Source organism: Haplochromis burtoni, unplaced genomic scaffold (assembly GCF_018398535.1).
Source record: "Haplochromis burtoni strain Fernald_Lab_line unplaced genomic scaffold, NCSU_Asbu1 Contig_646, whole genome shotgun sequence".
In the NCBI taxonomy this organism is placed as follows: domain Eukaryota; kingdom Metazoa; phylum Chordata; class Actinopteri; order Cichliformes; family Cichlidae; genus Haplochromis; species Haplochromis burtoni.
In genome coordinates this window covers 222161-247998 of record NW_024583007.1, presented here as the reverse complement: position 1 = coordinate 247998, position 25838 = coordinate 222161, and the positions used below count along the sequence as shown (strand labels likewise).

Sequence of the window (25838 nt, the reverse complement as noted above, 5' to 3'; positions counted from 1 at the left end):
TATATATATATATGAGTCCTCTTCAGAATTGTGTGGAACATACAGATCAAGTATTGAATGACTCTAGTGTGTAAGAAATAACACCATCAACACAAAGCAGCAGCCTCTGTGCAGTGCACAATGATAACATTGATCATACGTTTCAGTATAAAAGCTGCTTAACTGTTGTGCACCATGTTTACTGCCCTATGAAAAATAGAATTATACCAATGTGTCCTGATGTGTTTTTTTTTTCCCCCAACAGTAAAAGTAAAAGACACACTAAAGGCATTTTCTAAACTCCAAAGAAGACAAAAATACAAAAACAAAATTTTGTTCACTTGCTCGTTCCTGGAGAAAAAAAGCTAATGAAGACCACTGTGTTGGTACATCATCATCATCGGACAGAGATGGTAATAAAGGAAGCACATGAGCTTAATTCTCAAGGCCACAGTGAGTGGTCCACACAGGATAAATAAATGGTCATTTATTACTTTAAATGACAAAAGCACAGAGTGTAAACTCACGTGTCTAAATCCCAGCCATGTGGCTGTGATTTAGAATTGCAATGGTTAATTTCTTAGATGATTCAAAAATGCCACAATATATCAAAAAAGGCAGAATTTCCAAAGTCCTTGTCCTTAAACCCAGACAATAATATTTTAGGCTGTGAATCATGTTGAAAGAATTTGAACTGCAGAGAAATTTTTGCATTTTACATCTACAGATCTTGAGCACTATAGTGTTAGGATTTTCTTTTACAATCATGCTCCAACAGTCTTGATAATTCAATCTGTCTTCAAATGCTTCAGACGGGGTTTAGTGGCTTTGACTGCTCACCTGGATGTACTTCATGAAGCGGTGGCATTTGCCACAGCGGGACAGCGGCTTCCCAGTAGCAGCAATGGGAGAAAAGGAGACCTCCATCAACTCATCCATGTCTGGAAAAAATAACACACAAAGTCTGAGCTTCAGCTGCATACAAGAAACTGGAACCTGCAGTGTGCTTTAATAATATGTCTCCTCTGCATTCACAGGTCACATGTTTCTTGTTGATGTAAAACTGTAATTACAGCACTGTTACCCAGTCCCTGCCATGTTCGACCCATTTAGCAGAAACCAGCCTGTTTAAAGCTCTGAGATCTTTTCACAGTTTTCTTACTCAAAGATTCAATGTGAGGTCACTAGCCACTTCACCATTTCCTCAGATTAGCAAACAACCTGTTCTGAGCCACAGCTACCAATAATAATCCCAATAATAATAATCAATAATCCCTTTAAGGAACTTGTGACACTGCGTTCCTGTGGTTTCACTGGACTTACTGGTAATGGAGTCAACAAAGTAGTGAAACTTCCTCTTGAAGATATCCAGGGCGTGCTGTAGGACCTGATGGTAGTTGGCCTTACCCTGCGCAATAAGGTTAAGCTGCTTTTCTACAGCACTGCGTATAGTGGGAAGCACCAGTTCTGCATCTGAAAAACACACAATTAAATTTGCATTAATAATAATCTTGTATTTTATTAGCTCTATAAACCACTCTGTCTGGTCCTATATCCTGCAGGTATTTGGTTATATTCAAGTACCTGCATTAGTTGCCATAGCATCCAAAGATAAATCAGTTATGTTCCAGAAACCCTCCACTACTGACCAAGCACAAATTCATTACAAGAGTAAGAGAATACAAAGGTAACTTAAGCAAATGACCTATCTTGTAGTAGCCATGTACCAGGACTATGCCTAAGTTGGTTGGTTTCAGCTTGCGTCCACTCTCAACTGTCACATAGTTCCTCTGGCAGATGTTATTGATGTGGACTGGGATACTAGCATCAGTACCTGGGGGGAGGACAAAGACCAACATCTATAAGACTGTTTTCAGAATTTACAGCCAAAGAACTGCTGTCATGCATGAAGTCCTCAAAGGTTGTCCTCAAAGATATAATAAACATGTGTAATGAGCAGAAAGATTAATGACTCATCCATGCAATAGAGATGACAGATTGGGTGACTGGCATCTGCAATCCGTTTCTGCCTTGCTTCCCAAATACCACACAATTAAAATATGACCAGACATGAAGTGATAACCCACAGCAGGTCCATTTCCTGGACACAGACCAGCTTTCCATCTAAGCGAACAGCTGAGTTTAAATTAAACAATGTGCACAGGCAGCTTGTTGCTTAAATTATTTAAAAAGTATTTAAGTATACCAATGCCATGTTTCTCCATGAGGGTGATGAGTTCAGCCTCAGTCAGGTAGTCTGGTGGGCTGGTTTGCTTTTCTATCAGCTTGATCTCATCTACTGAGAAAGTGTCTCCACGCTCACATACTGGTATGGACTCTTCCAGAGGGATGCCCTGCCATGGCATTACAGTCGTGTAACCTGAAAACAAAATGCACATTTAGCAAGGATTAGCTTGCTGCAGGCGTGGTAATTCTTTAATGTTCACAAATCTCTTCACTACGGGTGGGTGATATAAACGATATACGATAGAAACAATATAAATTTGGCCAACGATATCGGTACCGCGATAGCGCATGATGATGATGTCATCAAGCTGCGCCTGTTTTGGTCGGAAGCATCGCAGCTGCTACAACCATTATCATCTACAAATTATGCCGGGCGACAGATGAAGAGATGAAGCACTTTTTGAAATATGGGGAAAGCCAAAAACTGTGATTCCTCCACTTCCGTAACATTGATTCATTAATGTTGAATTCTCTCGCAGCTGTTCTATTCCCATATTGTTGCAGTATATTAATAACTAACCTTGTATTGTGGATAAATAATCTCAGTTGTTCTCCTGAGTGAAGTTTGCCCCGTGTATAGCATCCTGCTATGCGATTGCATTTGTCCCTGACCACCAGAATCCGTCACGTTAACATTTATTGAGTGGGAAAAAAAAGTTAATAAATGTTAACGTGGGAAAAAAAGTTGGCGTTCATCCTCCAGCTTCACTGTGCTAATGTTATGCTAATATAGCTGTGTCACTAGCAATCACGTAGCACAACATTATATACCAGGCAGTCCAACGTCAGTAACCCTGCAAACGCCCTTGCTGTTTAGTTTTCTGTCTTCATTTATGTTGGAAGTGGTAGCAGAGCTGTACGTTTTAATTAGTTTCAAAAGTCTCTCAGTCAGAACATGGTATGTTATGTTTAGCTGTAAACTAGCGAGCTAACTTCCTGTTAACTTCTAACTCTGTTAAATTTAATAAATTCTGTTTTCATGGATGCATGGATGTTAAACTTAATTGTTACACCTGGTAAAGCAGCAACGCTGATGATTTTATTAAAGATTAAAGAATTTAGACCGTGTTTAACTCTCAGTGTTCGTTTGACTTAGGGACCTGAAGAGACGGAGTTTTGGACCCAGATTACTCCGCGAAGCTCCTCACTACGGCAGCCGTAATGCTCTGACAATCCATCAAGCAGTGCGGCTTACCAAAGTTGTACTAAAACATTTTTTAACAGATTTCTGCACGCCAAAATCGATTCGAGGTCAGTAAGCACAACCAGAATTCATACATAAGGCACACTCTCAATTTTTGAGAAAATTAAAGGATTTTAAGTGTGCCTTACAGTGTTGGTCAAGTTACTTGAAAAAAGTAATCAGTAACTAATTACTGATTACTTCCCCAAAAAGTAATCCCGTTACTTTACTGATTACTTATTTTCAAAAGTAATTAATTACTTAGTCACTTTTTAAAAAACCGATTTACAACCTGAATAGGTGATAAAGCGATAGATCTTTCAGCCCAATTCTACTTTTTCTGCATAATCCATCATACAAAATGTAATCAAATGGAAAAGTCTCTTTTTTTTTAAACTTGTTTTTATCAGTTTTAATCTTTTAACTTTATGCATCAAGCGAAAATTTTAATTATATGCACCATTCTCTGACTTGAAGAAATTAGTTTAACATTTAAACCTATTTTCTGCACATTCCAGCACATAAAATAACATTTTTTTTGTGTTTACACTTTCAAATAGATGCAAGTAAAACACAGCAGAAAATAAATAAAATCAAAGACTAGTGGTCCTGTTGCTCTATTTACACCTGTAAAGCAGGAGTGGGGTTGGCGGAGGTTTGCCCTGGTGCAGGTGTGCTGCAGTGGTCAGTTGAAGAATCCGTGAGTTTCTCTGTGAATTTCCCATTATGTCGTTGCACACTCGGTGCTTGTTTAGGGTTTTTTTTCGCTGTAAAAAGAAGTTTTCTTCCCACGCACAATGGACGCAAATGTTTTTGTCACTTTTTATGGAATCAAACTCAAAGTAAGGTCAGTACTTCCACGCTTTAAATGCTGCATGCTCATACTCTCTCCCGCACTCGATATATTATCCATTGTTGATCTACACACAGCTGTTGTCACGAACGTCGCACTCGCTTACGTCATTGTCATGAGACATTCTCGCAAAAAAAAAATTTTTTTTAAAAAAAAATCACGGTTTAAGTAACGCAGTGTTCCTACGGGAAAGTAACGGTAATCTAATTACCGTTTTTGCAATAGTAATCCCTTACTTTACTCGTTACTTGAAAAAAGTAATCAGATTACAGTAACGTGTTACGTGTTACTGCCCATCTCTGGTGCCTTAAAGTGTGGAAAATACGTTATACAGAAGAAAAGAATATATCGCGATATATATCGTTACCGCACATGCTTCAAATTATACCGTGATATGGATTTTAGGCCATATTGCCCAGCCCTACTCTGCACTGAAGATCTAAGCCATAATCTGATTGTTATACAAGTCAGAGGAGTAGACAAATAGATCCTTTCTTAATGTAAAGATCTATTAAGGTTTGATCTTCCCAAGACATGTTTAAAGGAAGTGTACACAACATTAACAAAAAACATTTCTGCAGGATTCTTGTCACTCATATCAGCAAAGCGACTAGACTATGGGGTAACAAAGTACTGCTCTGCAAAAAGAACACTCAAGCCTGAGATGCATAGACTCATGTAAATTTTTCTTCCACATGACTGCACGTTTAAATTATAAAAATTTTGTTGGAAGAAAGGGAAATACTGTTGCAGTTTGGGCCTGTTTTCCTGCATCTGGGTAAGAAGTATGGGTGAGACTATGTTTAATGAAGCAGTAGATTCTTAATCAAGCAGCTCTAAAGCACAATGTCAGGCCATCGTTCACGGACTCAGAAAGCTGATTAAGGACTCACTGCTGACATTATTTGCAGCTGTATTCTAAAATAGTTATGAAGAACCACAAAATATAGACAGGTGTCAAATCCTAAAAACTCCATCTGAATAGTGCCACCATGTGGTCTGTATCATGTCTACACCAAAAGGGCATACAATCACAGAGTCTAGCTATAAGCAAAGTTTATGATGTCATAAGGCACCTTTGACAGCTACATAGTCACAAGCAATTACTCCATACACTAAGCAAACAATGATGTTAATACAATGCAATGGTTTACTGCAGGTAAGTACTGCAAAATTCTGCAAAACAATCATCTATGTTTACCTGGTGATATAAGGGTTCTTCCACTACATGAGAAAGCCTCTGTGCCAATGCTGAACTCTATAGTGGTTTGTAGGTACTTGCAGTCTTGACTTACAGTGGCAATAAAATGCCGGGTAATGTACTCATATAGCCGCCAGCCATCACTTCCTGTGGGAAGAAAAGAACACATTTGGGTATACATAGTTATTGATGTACAATTCTAATATTCTACAGTGTAATAACTTCACACTGTTAGATGTTGGGTTATTCAATTTCAAATAATTTTTAGAACAGTGTGTCTTGTGCCATATTAGCACAGTAATGTATTGACAGAGCAGTGCAATTAAAACAAGTGACCAGAGTAGTATACACAGTAGTGAAGCAGCATGATCAGTGTAGCAGCATGTAACATAAAAATGAATCAGATACGATATGAAATATGACCATGAAAGTTCTGTGACAAGAATACAATATAAGGTCCTGTTTCAGTCACTTATGGATACTGTGACGGGAGTGGGGGCACATTCTGATTTAGGACCAGAGGACAGAAGCTACTAGAGTCTCGTGATTTTTGCCCCCATGGTGCGGAACCTTCTGCCTCATTGCAGAAGTTGAAACAGTTTGTTACTGGGATGGGACGAGTCCTTTAATATACCTGCTTCAGTACCACATGGAAGCTCTCATGTGGTACTGTGGTACATGAACCCCCTCAGCCAGATCATTAACAAGACTGGCTTCTTCTGTCTGCCAGTGGGACATGCCATGCTGGGGCCTGTCCTTCAATAATGGTTTCTCTTATTGCTCCCCTTCATTCTTGGGTTTCTGCTGTCTGTGGTATTCACCAAGCACATGATCAGCTGTGACCATTGTCAATAAGACAATGTGTCATTCACACCTGGCATCGATGGAGGCATTCATGGAGAGGAGGTGACTAATGAACGAAGAGGAGCAAGAAGTGAAACCATTATCGACGGACAGGCCCCTGCATGGTATGTACCACTGGCAGACAGAAGAAGTGGCTGATATTGGAAAAATCCTATTAACACCTGGAGAAAGCTAAACTGAAACACAGAGGCACTAATGGTGGCAGCACAGTACACAATACAGCACAACTTAAAAGTGAAGCACGAAGTCGATAGAGGCTGGGGTCTACCACAGCAAGCAAGATGCCAGGTGCAGGCTGTGCAAAGATGCCTCTGAGACAATCACATAACAGCAGGGTCTAATATGCTAGCAGGTAGGGAATAGTGTGTATGTATATATTGAAAATAAAAATTCCTGTTTAATTAATTAATTTTTTAAAGGATAGCTGACCCACTTTCAGGACATTTTTTCACACAGTTATTGATTTTACTATGCCTGTTGCTCATTTTTGTTGAATATTTGTAACATCTAATCTTAATAGTAACAGTTTGTAAAAAGAACTGAGTTCAGCTTATTGGTGCTACCATCTACCAGTTAGTCATGCAGTGGCCCTGTGGGAAAATTAATTGCCCACCCCTGTGCTAGAGAGAATTTAAGAGTTCAAGTTAAATGGACTGATTCTTACATATAGCACTCCCCCAGAGCATTCAAAGCCATTTTTATACAACATTTCACCCACTCAAACAAGCACTTTCTTCTACTCTAAGTGCTTTCTATCAAAACATGCACACATTCATACTCTGTCAGATGCATCAGAGAGCAACTTGGGGCATGCAGACTGGGTCAAACCACCAAACTTAAGATTAGCAAGTGATCTGCTCTATCAACTGAACTACAGCCAACTGTGTGAAGTTTTCAACTACTACCATTTGTGAGATTTTAGAGCACCTAATGCTTCTAAATGATGACAAGCTTTGTGCACAGGTTGCTTTTGAAATCTGTTGACTCGCCTCAATAAAAATGCCCAAACCATCATTAATTTGTGACAAATTGCTTTTTTAAACCAAATTCACAAATTCCACAACAAAGGATATTTTTTATTTTAACTATAATAATATTTTAACTATAATAACCATCAGACATCCTAACATGTTATATATAGGGCTTTGAATATTCAAACTCTTTATTAACCTAACATTTCCTAGATTGACTAACAGAAAATATGTCTACAATATTGCTCATTGCTCCTTGAAGGCATGCCCTATATAAATAGAGGTGTATCATAAAAAGAGGTGATGTTGTTCAGTTATTTGCCTGTATTGCTCACCTAGTTCTGCTTCCGTGGCAGCACACATGGGAGTAATAGGTGGATGATCTCCAGCATCAGTGCCCTTCCTGGGTTGGTTTATTCCAGTTGAAAGCAGAGCTTTTACCTGATGAAAAATTAAAAAACCTTTTATCATTTTCAATCGCATTAATTTCTAAGTGGCTCTTTCTTTGTACTACTGTAGGATTGCCTTGATGTGACTGTTGTTGCGATTTGGGGTTGTGTGAATAGAATTGAATTGAACTGAATTGAATGAATCACTTTATGTATACACATATAAGCAGCCTTGAATGAATGTACTCACCTCTTCTACCCAGAAGGGGTTGTTGGTCTGCTGCTTCAGTGTTCCCTTCAGGTCGAAGTTTGCTGGGTAGTGGGTCGTCTCGGTACGTGGGTAGCTGATGTAGCCCTGTGTATATAGGCGCTCAGCAATCTGCATAGTATGCTGGGGACCCATGCCTGAAACATAATATCACATCCTTTTTCTCTTTAATTCTTTCACATTTTTTCTTCCAGCAGACAGAGTACACCGATGAGGAAGGCTGGATGTGATTGGCTGCAAACTGGACACACTTGAAACTATGGCATAGAAGCTGTCACTAAACAAACTCGTATCCATCTATGTATAACCCAGATCACCATCTGCACCATTTACTGGACAGGCAGTGGAGCATCTTCTCTAACAGACTCATTCACCTGTGCTGCCACAAGGGCACACCCAGCAGTCTTTCATGCCACATATAATAAGTACAAAGAAATACATCATCTAACAGAGAAATGCGTTGAGATATCTTATGTCACATAAGTAATGGGTGTGATGGTCAAACTCATTAAACATTAAAACAATAGAAAACCTGAGTCCATTCCTGTGAATACAAATTCCATTCAAAAGACTTTTTATGATAAGTTTAGATATTAGGTAAGAATAGAACAGAAGATACTCTCCAGTAAGTGACTGTTCCTCTCGATCGCAAAGGATAAAGTGTAAGGTGGGCTTTCCAGTACATGACCCTTACCTTTCATTGAAACAATATTAAAAGTACAAGGATCAAATATAAAGACAGTATCATTTTATTTTTGCAAACATAATAATCAAAGATCAGAACAACTGTCAGTGTTATAGCAGCCATATTCACAACCCGAATTCCGAAGAAGTTGGGACGCTGTGTAAAGCGGCGATTGGCAATAACAGTTTTATTTATAAAGCACATTTGATTACACTTTAACTCACGGTGCGTAACACAGTAGCTAAAAGTAGTGGATACCCCTCAGCCTCAAGGATATCCTATTCCGATCACTCAAAATACTTTACACTACACCACATAGCCATAAAACACATCCTGCATCAACACATGCATCAATTTAGAATCACCAGGGAACCAAACGTGTTCAATTATATTTGAGTCAGTTTCATCTAATCAAGCTTAACATTCTTAGTTCAAACTTCATAAAGATTAAACAAACCAAAACAAGAAAAAAAAAACTATTGTTTTTCCTATCCATGACTCATGAAAAACCACAAACCCATCCCCTCAGTGTATTTCTATGCTCAGGAGAAATGACAGCTCATGAAAAAGTAAATATAAATAGCTGTAAATGTAAATATACATATGTAAATACCTAAGGCAGAACTAGCCACTCTCAACATCTCCACTGTGTTTAAGGCTTGAGGCCTCTGCTTGGTCTTCTCCTTCTTACTCACCAACTCCACCTGTGAGAGAGAGCAGACACCTGCTTAAGCAAGCTGACCTAAATTTATTATAATTCAGATTGACTGGAAAATGTTTTATAAAGCAGACGTTTGTCTTTGTAGTTAATTTAATATTTGGTGAAACAGGAAACGGAATAATAATCATGACCTTCATAATGTCAGACAGCACATGTACAATAAAAAAATATTATCTACAAACCACAAAGTCTGGTTTTTGCACTCACCTGCGCATCCCTGGATGTTTTCGCCAGGTTGACAAACATTTGACCCACCTCTCTGTCAAAGACCCTAACTCTGTTCCAGTCCAGTGTCAGTGGACTCTCCTTTCCTTTAAAAACCTGAACAAAGCACATCATTTCTGTCAATACCGCACAGCAGAAAGGAATCTTTGACAGTGTGGCAGGAAACTGAGGTCATGGTTTACCTTTGCCTGGATGACCCAGTAAGTCTCTGGTTTAAAGGACTGGATCTTGTCATGGCGTTCCACACAGAAGCCAAGTGTTGGGGTCTGGCACGGACCAAAGGAGATTAACGAAGAGTCTAGATTGCCATATTTCCCTTGAAAATACTTTGTTTGGAACCTGAAAATTTGTTTAGTCAAGAAAAAACCTTAAATGAACAGTATAAATATCTTTGATCAGCTGTAATCAACCATGTTTTCAAAGATTCTGGAATTTAATAAACTTCTGACCAGATGAACTAAGCTTTGGATGGAGGTGAAATCACACAAAAACAGTGCTCTGTGGCATTTTGAGTTTGGGACCCTTTTTTTTTTTTTTAAATTAGTGCAGTTTGAAAGTGTGGTATTTAACTAACCTTCCTCTTCTGCTTGATTAATCACACAATTCTGAGCTTACATGAGAAATCAAAGTCAAAGTCAAAGTAAACTTTATTGTCATCTCTGCTACATACAGTACAGTATATAGAGAGATGAGACAATGAGGCTCCAGTATCACCAGGGTATTTATTTGAATTGTAATTTTGAAACCTTCTACATCAGTAGACAGCTGTGTGTGGGTGAAGAGAGCAGTGTACCGGGTGAAGGCACAGCCAATACGCAGATCCAGCTCTTGCCGTGCATCTACTGACAGAGCTTCATTGTGATTGGGCTCTCCAAGGCGGTTCATAGCATTCCAGATGTCAGTGTCAGTAATGGAGCTGAATTTGGCACGGTAAACACTCCTGGCACTTCCCTTATTCATCACTGGCTGAATGGCATCCAGCACCTTGAAGAGAATTACAGGTGAGGCAGAACACAGAAACAAACAGCACAAAAAGATCAAGAACACGAACAGGACAAAACTAGAAAGAGCACACAAAATTAAATGACAGCAGCTTGAGCATGTACCAGGTCACTAAAGGATGGCTGTAGGCCATCTGATACAGCTACAACTATAAGTTTTATCAAAAAGTTTGAAAGCCTTATGTTAATAGAGAGTACTAATAAGAAACAGATGTGGTGACCAGCATTACCTCGAAACATATGTTCTCTCCTTCTTTGTCACAGTCCAACCACAAAACCACACAGTCACTGCCTCTGGCTTCAACCTGACATGATACCACAAACTTACGGTTAACAATGCAGTGCAGTGAAAACATATTTGCACCCTCCCAAATTTGTTAGTATGCTGTGCAACTGTGACACGTTTCAAATCTTCAAAAGAATTATATTAGAAAGAGAAAACCTGAAATAAATACAAAGTGCAGTTTTAAAATGATGATTTCATTTATTAAGGGAACAAAATCTATCAAATATACCTGGCCCCTTTGTTGATAGTGAATTAAATGTGATTAACTACATTTTGGAAAGCTGAGTTTAATTTGATTAGCCAGATAGCCTGATTAGTGCCAGAGCTACTGAATCAAGAGATCTTTTAAATAAAACCAAGTAGGCTAAAAGATCTCAAAAAGCAACACATAATGGGTTTTTTTTGTATTGTGGCACCCAGAAACAAAGTCATTTCTCAGGCTCTGGGACTCAAGTGAACCACGGTGAGAGCTATTATCCACACATAGAAAAAAACCTACAACTGAACTCCAACTCCAAAACTTCAAAAGTATTGCTCAGTTGGGTTATTCCGCAGGACAATGATCCAAAACCATTCAAGGCACTTTACATTAGGGAAAGACACTACATCAAGATCGATAACATAATAATACACCAGCAAGTCTACATCTGAACAGCTAAAAAAAAAAAAAAGCCAAATAGGTTTTGGAGTGACTAATCAAAGTCCAGACTCTAATCTGATTAAAATAAGAAATCACATAACAACTAGTACTGATGTATTGTAAAGCCAATTAATGGGTCAACCTACCTGAAGAAACTTGACCATATTGAGTTTAGGGTTGGCCTCCTTCTTTTCAGTAGGAGCTTTACTAAAGAGTTCTGCAGGGTCTACTTTGTCCCAGTTGTTATATTTCCCTGGAAAATAAAGAAAAAGTGCAACATCCTTCACATTCACTACACTATTGCTGTGGACCGATATCAGCCATACAGTTCATATCACTTGATCACTGCAGTGTACTACAATACAATGATTGACACTTTTTTTTATACAATGGTGCTTCACAGAAAATAACCCCTTCATCATCTGACACAAATAAGTTGTGGCATTTTGAACTGTATTATTTTATAAAACTGTCCCTAATAATCTGTTTTAATTACTCCTCCCATGTAAAATTAGGAGGTGAAAAAAAAAAAAACAGTGAAAATTTAGATCAAGGCTGAGCAAGACCTAACATGGAGGATACCCACCAATAAAATCGAGACTCATCACATGCCCACAAACAGAAGTCATCTTAAAGTGTACAGTTTGGCCCTGGAAAATGCCGGTGTATTCGTGCACTGAGCATGCGCCATTGAGCCCCTTGCGACTTGTACAGTTTCCTAAAGAAAAAGGAGAGCAAATTAGGCATGAAAAAGGCTACACGGTTATCTTATTATAATTACAAACAGATAAGGTCAACAAAACATTTCAATGTTCATGTTAAAAAACCAGAAGCCTTAATACAAATTTAGCAGCTCAAACAGCAGATGAATTTTAATTGACAGGTCAACACCTACACCTTCATTTTGCTGCTCCTTTTATGGAGATCCCATCTCATCCTATCTCTACCAACTCTCTGCATGTCCTCCACGACCCTGCATTCCGTTTTCTTCTATGGGCTCGGAGAGTTTGGAGGTATGGTCTTCACTCCAGACTGTATAGGAATTTCAAGACCATACCTCCAAACTCTCCAAGATCTTGTCCACCTGCTCCCTACTCTCACTACAGATCACAACGTGTTTGCAAACATCACAGTCCACAGACACTTCTGTCTGAGCTCATCTGTCAGTCTGTCCATCATCACTGCAAACAAGAAGTGGCTCAGAGCACTTCTCTGATGTAATCACCAATCTGCCCTCATGCATATCTTGCACCACCCTTACCACCCTCTTGACATCCTGATGCAGTTCCATAGTTAGTCTGTCAGCATCTTCATCCACAAAGTGAAGTTCCTTCAGATCTACTCTATACTTCTTCATCAACACTTGAAAAGCCAACATCACATCTGCAGTGCTCTTTCTCCAACCAGAAGACAGCTTGGAGTGAGATGTGTCTGCACTGCCAGTCTAGCTGAAGTCGTGAGATGAGGATCTTCTGCGACACTGTCAACTGTTTCTCTGTTCTGCTTTCTCCTCAGTTTATCTGGCTCTTGACTTTCTTTCTTCTATGCTCTAGTTTTTTAAGGTTTTACTCACACATGTATGTTATTCACTTCGTCCCGGTATATTTTCAACATGTACTGATGCTGTCTTGTAGTTCTATCTGGGATGTAGAGCCTGACTGATTTACTGACTATATTAGAAGATATTATGAAGAGTGTTTTAAACTCCACATGTCAATGTCTCCCCACACACCAAAATCTAAAACATAAAGAACAATCATGATTTAAATTGTTTTGAGATGCTCTAATACCTCTGATGTGACCATTTTCGTTCAGGGGTTTTGCAGGCACCATCTGAAATTGGCACTGTTTTCATTTTCCCACTTTTTGTCGTTGTTTAAAATTCCCAGCACATAAAGAGCAACGCAAATATTTTTGAGAAGGTCTGATACGTGTAACTGTTCTTTAGTCAGTGGTTTTTAAAGTCACTATCTAGACTTGTTTATTTCATTTGATGTTATCACATTTTTTATTTTACAATTTTTACATGGTATGAGCACAAAATACCTTTTTTCACCACCACCCTTCCATTTTGACCTCGGGACATCCAGGTTATACTCGGCACAGATGTTTCTGTATACTATGCCAGCCACTTGGTTATGGCATTCCTTTCTGCAACTCCGATAGTTGGCTAACCTACCTCCATGCTATCTTGGTGATGATATCTCCCCCCTGACCTGGCGTCCTGGCTCCCCCTTGCTGTAGCATTTATGTTGTACCTTGTCAATCTCTAGCTGTGAGAGCAGTCCCTTCTTTCGAATGTTGGAACACTGAGCTATTAGTTGTTTCGCCGTCATTGTGGATGTTGGATATCGAAGAATCTATCTATCGAGATATATATATATATAGATATATAGATATATATAGATATATAGATATATATAGATATATATAGATATAGATATATATATATATAGATATATATAGATATAGATATATATAGATATAGATATATATAGATATAGATATATATAGATATAGATATAGATAGATAGATATATAGCGAGAGACAGAGAGAGATATTTGCTCCCTAAATCCTTCATCAGCATATCATACCATATTTCAATTTAATGCCAATATTTATCTTTAGCAATACAGTTACTTGTCTTGATGTATTAGTTTGGGGTCTTTATGGTGTAAGGTCTACCTTACAACATAAAGTGCCTTGAGGTGACTGTTGTTGTGACTGGGTGCTGTATAAATAAAACTGAACTGAATTAATAAATGATTTGTTTTGCATTTTTTTTCTACTGAGCATTTTACATTTAGAAATCAATTTAAAAATGAACTTCTGAATCACGGTCAAAAACATTACAGAAAAGTTACTTCACTTTTTTGTTCTCTCATACTGTAGTCTAATTGCTGATGAGTCATAGAAGCAGCCATTAGCACGAGGCCAAAGTGGTCGTGAGCAAGCGTCCTCTCCCTGCTTACCTAAAATTTCTGGTACAGGCTGATGTCCTTATGAATAAAATGACTCTCTCAAGGCTGAATTATAATGACAGTACGCAAACTATTATGACAGTAACTAATATATTCCCCACCCCCTACACAGACACAGCTACCCCAGCCTCTTTGAGGTGAACAACCCAATCAACAATGCACACAAGCAGAAATCCAGCCAAGAACAGGGCACATATATAGAGGTAGGTCCAGAAACAGTTCACAGATCGACTCCAAGCCAAAGAACAGAGTGACCACCAAAGAAAGGCAAAGAAGCTCCACTGCACCTAACTCCAGCCAAACAGTCAAGCCATGGAACAGCTCCAGGTAAGTATGCTGCCTTTTTGGTTTTTAGTAATGTCGACTGACATACAGCAACGTTAAACTCAGATGGGCTTTAAGGAACACACTAGTAGATTTATGGATGTTTTCACATCTTTCAACTCTATTTAATTCAATCTGCAGGTTAGTAAAATTAAACAACATTCATTTTCTATTAGAGCTGGATATCGTCACAGATTTCTAACTGATTTGATTCGATTTTGACTCAGACAGTCAGAAATATTATAATTCTTATTACTTATCAGTACATATCCATATTTTTATGTATGTATAAAAACAAAGCTGACAATTGTAAGACTTTAGAGGTGCAAGCATCACAGCAGATGCCTTTTTATCAAAGTGACTGAGGATAAAACACAGAAAAAAATAAAGTAGATTTTCTTGGCCTGGCTTTTATAGCAGATAACCCTTAAAAATATTCTGCAGTAGTTAAAAAACTGAAGAAAACCACAAGTCAGTATATGAACATTACCCAATGCTGCTGAAGTGAAAATCAGAGCAAAGTTACAGAGGTTTTATAAGAGAAATAGCCAAGTGTTTTGCAATCTAAGCATATTTTGTAAAAGCTTACATTTCTTTGGTATTGAACCGCAGAAATTAGGCTCTCTTATCGGAGGTCGGTTTGGGGAAAAAAAAAAAAAATGGCGGGTGACAGCGTGCAATCAACAGTATACTGGTGCGTAAAAAGCAAGCAAATAATGCAGAAAACAGAGATTATTGATGGTAAACTGGTCTCTTGAGTACACTGTGAGAGAGCAGTGAAAATGTTTTTCAAACATGAAGCGTACTTTTGCTCTTCTTTTGCTGCTGGTTCAAACTGGCAGCTTCTGAATGTGTGAGATGTCAGCTTTCAGCACCCCACTGCATGTCCGCAGACATGAATGAGCTGTGCTTTGTGTTTACATCTGTTTACCTGCTCTCAATTGCTGTTTTAGCCGTTTGGTGGTTGTTGAAATAGTTTTGTGAGGTTTAACCTGAGATTCTGGCGTTTCTGGCAAAATACATTTATATTTAAAAATCGATATTGCATTATTCAAACTAAAATCGATTTGAATTAGAAAATCAATTTTTAAAATCCCACCCCTATTTTCTACATACTTACTTTATTAGACATCTATAGCGGTGTTCAAATATCTGCATATCCTGACTGCACAAGTTAAGTGTATGAATCTATTACAAAAAGAAAAACATTTGTATGCTGAACCCACTACAACATTTCTGTGAGTCCATTTTTTAAAGACCAGTACAGGAATGTTATTCACCTGACTGGCAATATCTACCAGTAGCTCAGAATAAGTAATTTGTACAATAGGAAGAGGTTATGCCAGATTTCCTAATATAATAGTAATTAAAAGCTGGGTCTCTGATAATGTAGGGAGTGTTGTTCAAGTAAAGTAAGTCAGTAAAAAAGAAAAGAGCAACCCTGTAACATCGCTGTATGTGATCAATCTTGAGAGCCAGACAATGTAAGAGAGAGAACCACAACAACCCACCATGAACAGGCACAGTGAAGTGGTGGTGAGGAAATCTTTTAACAGGCAGAACCAGGCTCAGTGTGGGACCCATTTACCTTCTGTGGACAAATTAGATAAAGGACCCAGTCACACCTGATGAACTGAACTGACCTTATTTACTTCAAACCAACTTCCAAAATTATGTCAAGGCAAAAGTAGCGCTGCGTGTTTTTTTAACTTAGAGGTGACAGAATATTTGACACCTGTATAATATTTTTCCTTAAGAAATATGAGCATGGCTTCCGCTAAAATCTTTAATAATTGTAAGAAGCCAAAACTTACAAAGTAGGACAGGAAGTCTAAAGTCAAAAACTATCCCATCATAGGAGACCAGTATTACATTTGCCACCTTTAGAAGGTATAGAAACCTTGGTGATGTGTCTGGGTTCACTGATAAGAAACTCACCAATCCATCAAAACATAAACTCGCTGACTGTGTGTTCAGCAGCTGCGTGTCTTTCTGCTGTGTCTGCTGGCCCTTCATCAGTGCGTGGCCCTGTCACTGAGCAGCCAGTGTGTGGACGAATCTTTCTGCACGTACAGCCTGCAGGACTACCACAGCCAGCTGGTCAACCTGCCCACCCGCATCAACGAGCGCAGCATTGCGACCTGGAGCTACGTGTAAGTGCTGGAACCTGCAACGCAAACTCTTATGCTGATTCTGCTTGGCTGAGAGAATGTTGAATGGGATGGGTCTATCCAGCAGTGTTAAGTCTAGTACTAAGAAAAAGCATCTCTCCATATTGGAACTTTACAAATTAGCAGAAAAAGCTGCGGGAGTCCTTCATTAAAGCACAAACTTTGCGAAGAAAAGCAACTTTTGTAGCTTTTTGTTTCTCTGTTTGTTTTACACAGAGAAAAATCTCCAGTATGTCTGCAGAAGTTGAGGCTTTCGTAACATTTTTCAGATCGAAAGTGAAATAATACAAACTATTGTATTAATTAAATATCTTAATTTTTATAATTAAAATATATATTTTTTTAAAAACTCCACACTTTTCACAAGCCAATGAGCCATTACACTCTGAGCCATGAGCTGAGGGTTGTTAGGTTGGACAGTAATTAATATTAATAAAAATGTCTACACCACCATAACATCTGTTTTCAGCAGCACAACAACATTCCTCCAATTAACATCGGAAAGCCTTCCAAGAAGACAGAGTAAAGGTAGATTTCTTATGCCTTAGTATATTGTATATTTTATTTTATTTGACCTTTGTCTGTACTTGAGATTATTTACATATTTTTACATTTAAGATTATGGTTTCTTAAAAAAAAAAAAAAAAAGATTTCAATTTTTTTTTTAGAGATGTTGTATGCAGTTAAACCTTTAAACACTGCAATTCTAAAATGGAAACCAATGAGTAGTTCATTCTTAAAGACCTGTGTTTTTTTCTAATTTGAATATTTATTAATGCTCATTAATAACAAAAAAAGTTATTCTTATGTGATTAATCAATGGAATAATCGATAGATTACTCGAATATCCGATAGCTGCAGCCCTACAAATTATAGCTCTGGATCTTTAAACTCGATCCATTTAATAATAAAACTCACTGGCTCACAGCCTAATACGGCAGACGTGGACATCCCTCTTGTTTGTTGCAGATCAAAGTGTAAGTAGAGAATGCATTTCCTGAAGAAAATGCAGTGTGAATGCTGACAGCTGAATGGTTTGAGCTGAAATGTAATAATTGCTGAATATTTAGTTAAAAAATCTTGAATGAGCTGAAATACATTGAATCATTCACCTGAAAGCAAAAGTGCAAAACTGTTGAAAGCTGAAGTTCACACAGAGGAAGTTTCAAAGTTGGAAAGTACCTGAACGTCTTTAAAGTTAAATTAGAAAAAGCTGATTAATGACAAAAGAAAATTTAGCATCAGAAAACTTCTGAATGAATAATGAAGTCCGGTATTCCTTAAATCACTAGAAGAGTGGAATTACGTATTTTAAATGTCTAAACTCAAGAATAACAAATGGAAAAAAAAAAAAGCTGCAAAAAAGCTGTTGCATGCGTATGTCTGTGAGTCTGAGTTACTGATGCTCAATGGGGAAACAAAGACATTAGACAAGGTTAAAAAAACTTAACACCTTCCTACTCTTCCAGGGATGCTGATGCTATTTTCTGGAGAACTGATTGGCCAGTAGGTGGTGATTTCTAATCTGGAATTTAACCTGCTCCAGAGCAGGTTAGATTCACAGCATGAGTTACCATGGTGAATTACCTCAGTAAGAAGTGAACCACCTTTGTAGTACAGAAAATCCAGATAAGTCCAAATCTAGATTCACAGTATAGGCCTACTCTTCATCTCTCACCAGGGAAAACATCGACTTGAACCGGGTGCCTCAGGTCATCCATGAGGCCAGCTGCCACACCGGCCACTCCTGCAGGGGACTTGACAGTGAATTTGGTTTAGAGACCATCCCCGTATCCCTGAGGATGCCAGTCCTCAAGAAGAACCCCAGCTGCTTCCCCTCAGCCAGCTACTCTCTGGAGTTTGAGCTCATCACTGTGGCATGTATATGTGCCATCTCCAGACACAGCTGAACACAACAGAGCATGCTATGGTCAACTTAGGCCACTGGAAAACTTCACCAACATCCACTGTTTAGACAAAGTATAGTTTTCACATCAGTTTTACTGAGAAATAGCCCATTTCACTCATTGTGCTTGTTTTCCAGAAGACACTGAAAAGGTTATCAGTTATTACACACCTGTTAAAAGCTCATTAAAGCAATCTGAGACACTTTACATTATACAGTGTCAATTCTGTGTCCATGTGTAGTGTTTTGACAGCCTTGTTATCACAACACTTTTCTGTTTAATTCGAGATCCAGTCTAAGAGTGTCTAAAAAAAAAAAAAGAGTACTGCTTTAACTATTGTATATAATATGTCATTTAGCAGTACAGGCAAACACAGGAAACAAACCAACAAGTCCAAAACTGGGGTCATCATTTGGATTACTCTAATTAAGACAAGCAGGCCAGCCAGGCTTATATATGCTGAGTGCCCAGATTTAAAAAATCCTTGTATTCTGAAAAAACAAAGAAAGAAACAACAACAAAAAACCAAAAACCAATTAAACGCCAAAAGGTCAGCCGATCAAAGCTAATCAATTTCATTTCGGCTCCACCATACTTCCACTGCGTGCTGATCGACACAGCTTTTACTCTGTACCCACCTTTAGAAAGGATTTTGGCAATGGCCTGAGCCAAGGACGGCTTCTCCGCTACCATCAGCACACTTCTCATGATGAGCAGTTTCCCTCAGCTGTCGCTTACTGTCCCAATCTTGTCAAAAGGAAACACTGACCTGTGCTATGCTTATCACCGGCTAACAGGCTGTGTGAGAAACTACTGCCGTGGCCATGGCGCGTTCTACCATACGAGATCTACTTCCGGGTGAACGTCATGGCCTTTGCCTCCCATTTAATTAGTTTTAATGATTTTCTTTATCGTCTTCTCTGCTATTATTATTATTATTATTATTATTATTATTATTATTATTATTATTATTATTATTATTATTATTATTATTATTATTAAAAATTGGTAGTGACAAATAAGGTGACAAATTAAATACAGACTCGTAGCTTAGCTAACTCAACAAAACTAACAAAAATATATGCGTGAGGAGCGTAACATAATTTGAAAAGAATCTTACCAAATGGACAAACCCAAAAATCTGAAAGAAAATTTTTATTTTCAGGTAGCGCTGTCGTTTTATTCCGTAATCTAAAGGTTTTAGATTTTGTTTAGGTTAAAGTGAATTTAAAAAACAAAAGAGACAAAAAAAAAAGCTATCATGTCTTTTTGTCTTTTTTTAATGCCGCGTTGACGTTCTTGCGACAATAAAATGGCTCGACTGTGTGTGTGTGTGTGTGTGTGTGTGTGTGTGTGTGTGTGTGTGTGTGTGTGTGTCAATCAAAATTTGGACACAAGATGGCAGTAGACGACACGAAATAACCGGGTACGTCAGTCATTTTCTTCTACCCAAAGTGAGAAAACATATCATCTCAGCAGAGCAGGTGTTTGTTTTTTTAAGAGTTTTACGTATATCTTTGTGTTTGGTTGGTTGTTTTTATTTACGTGTTTATTGTACTGATGAAGACCAGCCATGTGAATAATGGCAGCCTGGATTCTGTTAGGCCGAAAGCAAACAGTGACAATGATCAGAATAAGAAACAAAGATGTCATGCTGTCATTTCTATGATCCACCTTTTTTTTTTCTTTAAACACTGCTACACAGCTGTGTGTACATCCATCCATCTAGTACATAGTGTTCTTTGAGAACTGCGTGGGTCACTGCGTGCGTGACAAAGGTCAGTGAAGACAAAACAGTCAGTGTATCATGGGAAGCCCTCAGAAGGCTTCCCTTCTAAAGGGGCAGGTAAAATGCATACTATTGTATAATACCAATTATGTAAGTGTTCTGATTAAAAAATAATTTAATTATCTTTGTTTTGATGATATATAGTTCCAATATCTAAAATTTAAGAAAATACAATACTGGTATTTTTGTCATTTGCCTCTTGAATGGGCCATCAACTGTACATAAGCCCAGAATGATCACTTAATAATCCGGTCAAAATTATCACCAGTAGTAGAAGATTCCTTTAAAACTATGAAGTAGATGGCCCAGAGTAACATGTAACACGTTAAAAAAACAAACAAAAAAACCAAAATAATTATTCCAAGTATTGAGCCCTGGGGGACACCACATACGAGATAGATTAGTCCTTTTTCATCAGTACCTACTCAAGTCAGCTTGGTTCGACTTGAGTCGACTCAGTTTTTAGGGTGGTAGTATTCAGTGTTGGGACTAACGTGTTATTAAGTAACGCGTTACAGTAACTACGTTATTATTGTGGTAACGAGCACGGTAACTAGTTATTATGCCAAAATCAGGAACGCGTTATCGTTACTGGGATTTAGATAGGGTCGTTACTCGTTACTTCGTGTGGTGGCTATCGCGGAGCTTCCACAGATTCAGTAACATTAGCAAGTGGTGGAGGCCAGCAGGTGGATGAAGGAAAAGGGACGCAGAAGGAAAAGAGACCCGAGGCGGCCGCCGGTCCAAGTGTGAACTGAACTTCAGGTAAGAAGTTATGACCTGCAGTCTCTCTGGGTCAGATATGAACCAAGTTTAGGTGGAGTTTATTTTCGTTATTCTGACTTTTTCCGTACTGCGTGCTAGCTAGCATGACGGAGTTTCTATACAGCTGGGTGGGTGCTATGAAGTTAATGATGTTGAACTTTATTTTGTTCATAAGTTATTAGAGTTGCCAACCGTCCCGTCTGGTATTCAGAGAAAATATTACGCGTTTCTTATTGAGGTGAAAAGGAACAGTTTGTCCGGATTCAGTAAATGGCCTGCATTTGTATAGCGCTTTTCTAGTCCATAGGACCCCAAAGCGCTTTACACTACATTCAGTCATTCACCCATTCACACACTTCACACACTGGCGATAGCAAGCTACATTGTAGCCACAGCTGCCCTGGGGCGCACTGACAGAGGCGAGGCTGCCGGACACAGGCGCCACCGGGCCCTCTGACCACCACCAGTAGGCAAACACGGGGTTAGTATCTTGCCCAAGGATATTTGGCATCAGCCAGGATGCAGCCTGGGATCGAACCACCGACCTTCTGATTAGTGGCTGACCTGCTCTGCCACCTGAGCTACAGCCACCCACCAGCTACAATGAAAAAGGCACAAAGCTGGAGTTATTCTGTGTTTACACCGCACAGCTGCCTCTTCTTCTCTCATTCTCCCCCCTCCCTCTCCCGTTTCTACTTCAATCATGAAAACTGATCAATGATCAGCTGATCGGCTCTCTTGTTTGTTTATCGCTCACTTTGCGCCGAAAGAGGAAACCAGCGGATGTCGCGCTAAACAACAGCAGCACTTTAAGCTTGATCAGCTGTTGTTAGAATTTATTTAATATTAATTTCTAGTATCAGCTGATGTTTGCTGGAGCCACAGCTGCAAAAAAGCTGCTGGTCATGATATGGTTTGGTTATCTGGTGAGAGGGAAACATGAAGATGAAACCAGGAGATGTCCTTACTGGATCATCAGAGCTGAACAGGTGATGGAGAAACAGGTTTACCTTTTAGGTGACATGAATGAGTTGAAGGGAAGTTATGAACTGTTTCTGAGAGACAAATAACACCAGGATCCTTTTTTAGGTAGCTGACAGCTGGTAACTGTGCAGGGGCGGGTCTAGCAAAGTGTTGCCAGGGGGCAGGTAGGGCATTAACAGGGAAAGGGGGGCACAAAGAAATACTTTTCTTTCTTATTCTCATTTAAAATGTCTAGCTTTTAAAAAATAATTATCTGAATCTTACAACAAACGATTGATAGATTGATGCATATATACCATCAGAACAGTGTACATCACTGTCACAACAGTGTTTGTTTTCATTCAAAGGCTTTATGATTTTTCCTATAATGGTGGGCCGGTCTCTAGTCAAAATGCCCGGGCGATTTTTTTGTCCCAGTCCAGCCCTGTATGCAGCTCATCTGCAGTCTGGTGTTCCTACATCTTCCTATTCAGAAGGCAGAATTTCGAGTTCTGAGTACAATCGAAAGCACCACGACTGCAGTTTTTGTGTTGGATGTAAAAGGCGCACATGACGCTGTGACGTAGGCTAGAATCATGGCAGCAGTCAATGACGGTCCAGGCGTGGGATTTCTCTCGTGGAAATATGCACATTATCTTTTCCTTTCTATTGGTAGGTGGCACAGTGCACTTGTGGCAAGTAAGCAAGCTAGAAGACTGGCAAAGTTATGGAAGCAACACATTAACAAGAGAATTCTGAGTAAAACCAAAGTTACTTTCCCTAGTAACTAGTTACTTTGAAAGTAACGAGTAACTTGAAGTAACTGAGTTACTTTTGAGAGAAGTAACTAGTAATGTAACTAAGTTACTATTTTAAAGTAACTTACCCAACACTGGTAGTATTTAATTAAGTGGTAATTAGGTGGTAGTACCTGGTATCAGGTACTTTTTTTAGTACCTACTCAGCTTAGGTTCCAAGCAACCTGAGGCGTTACAAAAATGTGTACAAAATACTCCAATCTCTGTTTGTTTATTACATCTCTACACAGATTTAAATACGTAAATGTGGCTTGAGTTACACATAAATGATTTTGCTACAATTGCCTGTAGTTTTGGGACAGGCACTTGGGATAGACTAACTTGTGTCATCCTGTGGGTGGGTCGTTGGTGTTCACAGATATTATGGTTTTATATTTTGTTATTGTTTTTAGTATTAATTTCATTTCAAAGTTTTATTTTCAGTTTAGTCTTAGTTTTGAAAATGTGTATGCTCATTTCAATTGAATTTTTGTTGTTTGAAAAGTATTTCACTTTATTTGAGTTTTGATTAGCTTTGTGATGTTTTCAGCCACAAGATTTATGATGTTTACAACAGGCTTTACGGTGCAAATGCTTTGTTACAGGGACATGCTAGACTCAGTAAATATATTAACCAAATGATGATAAGTATTTTATTTGTTTGTTTCACATTTGGTTTTTATTTTTATTCTACTAAGGCTTGTGACTACATAATCTTAACTCAGTTATGAAGCAATATTGTGAATGTTGCCAATTTTGTAAAAGTTCAGCAATCTGAGCACTGCACACAACACTGCTTAAGAGCATAGAGCTTAATATTGCCCCTTTTACTGTTCAGGTTTCCGATGGTCTTTGTGTCCTTCCTGGTTTTCTTCCTCACATCTTCACTGCTTAACCAAAAGAGCTGCTGAATGTACATTAGCCTGTGCTGCTCCTCCCTCTCTCTATACCATTAGAATAGCTGTTGCAGGCTGTGTTGCTATGGTGACATACTCCCCTTTTCCTCTCCAATGTCGGATCCATTTGGAATGGTGCTCCGATAGCAAGTTCAAATCTGGGGCTGTAGAATAGAAATATTGTGGTATTGATCCCATGCAGAAAGAACTGGGAAGCATTTCAAAACTGGTGCAGTGCAGACAGATGAACATTGATGTCAATGCAACATATACACGAGATCTCATGTGTACCCATAAGGCTCTTTACAGCAAACAGGGAAAATGTACATCAGATAAATTTTATTTATATAGCATCAAATCCCAAGAGGCACTGTAAGGTAAAGACCCTAAAATAATACAGAGGAAACCCCTAACCCTAATCCCAACAATCAGATGACCCCCTTTTGAGCATACTTTGCAAGAATGGGAAGGAAATAGTCAGAGAGGAGGAAACAGGAATGGGAGGAAGACAGGATGAAGACACGCTATGGAAGAGAGCCAGAGATTAATAATACCCAACGACTGAATTCAGATTGGTCTATGTGGTAAAAACACATAGTTGGGGAAAAATGTTAAAACAGTGAATGAATATGAACTTGTTCACGTTACCACATTCACAAAATCTTCAGAAAATCAGTGTGAGGGACCAAGCAGCCAAGGCATAGGGGACACAGGGAAAAAAATGTCTTCAAAAAGGGTTTTTTCTGTTCTATTTTAACCCTCAAAAAAGTTCAAAAGAGAAAATTCAAAAACATAATTAGCTGGCCCATAAAAGAGGTCAATTAAATATAACTTTACAAAAAGTAATGTCCAGAAACTTAAATAAAGTGGACACAACTCACAAACTGACCTAATTAGGGTAGCTTTTATAGTGGTTTGTCCGCTGCACTATGAAGTCTGGGATATGTTGGGCCATGGAGGATACACGGACCCATCCTTAAAATACAGGGACGCATTTGAGGGCCGCATTTCGAGCAGCCTTTGAATTGGGACAGCCTTTGTCGCGTTGCTGTGACGTAATCGGCCTTAAAATGCGGCCTTTAAGGCTGCAGACCCTGAATTGGGATACAGCCATAGACTCTTGGATGTGTCCAACAGATTGACAGGTGGTGGGATATGGTGTATAGTGGTGCAGTAAACTTAGAGTTTAAAACTTGTGATTTTAATACACCATGTTTCTAAGATGTTTGTACTGTACCTCAAGTGAATCTAAAAGAAGGAAATTGGAGGTCATACAAGTTATTATGTCTTTAAGACATTCCAGTAGTTTAATTAATTGGTGTGTGTGTGTGTCATTTGACTTCATTGACAGATAAAGCTGGGTATCATCTGCATAAAAATGAAAATGTATGTACTGTGCCTTCTAATAATACTACCCTCAGGGAGCATGTATGAAGTACAGGTCTCAGTACAGGACCCTGTTGAATTCCATAATTAACTTTAGTGTGTGAAGAGGACTGTTTACGTGGAAAAGATTTGGAGTCTATCAGACAGATACAATTAAAACCACAGGAGCTCAGTACCTTTAAAACCACATGCCTTTCTGATCCTCCTCCTTTTACACATTGAAATCTAGATCAATGTCTGAACATATTTTCTTTAAAACTATGAAAGATTAAAGCCTGAAATTACCATCAGAATGAATTAGAATGGGATTTGTACAGCTTGTGGTATATATATATATATATATAT

The 25838-nt window shown here is 38.6% G+C and overlaps 1 protein-coding gene across 1 annotated transcript; it reads right to left on the bottom strand.

The window, feature by feature from the left end:
* Positions 1-819: 819 nt before the first annotated feature.
* top3b (DNA topoisomerase III beta) lies at positions 820-19762 on the bottom strand (the record flags this gene model as incomplete). The annotated part of the gene is given in 15 exon segments (XM_005949357.3): positions 820-920; positions 1303-1452; positions 1685-1813; positions 2186-2359; positions 5464-5610; positions 7634-7739; positions 7938-8092; positions 9254-9344; positions 9569-9682; positions 9769-9925; positions 10380-10570; positions 10818-10892; positions 11660-11766; positions 12100-12231; positions 19536-19762. Coding segments are annotated over 15 exon segments (1899 nt in total), but the record flags the coding sequence as incomplete, so codon positions are not given.
* Positions 19763-25838: the final 6076 nt, after the last annotated feature.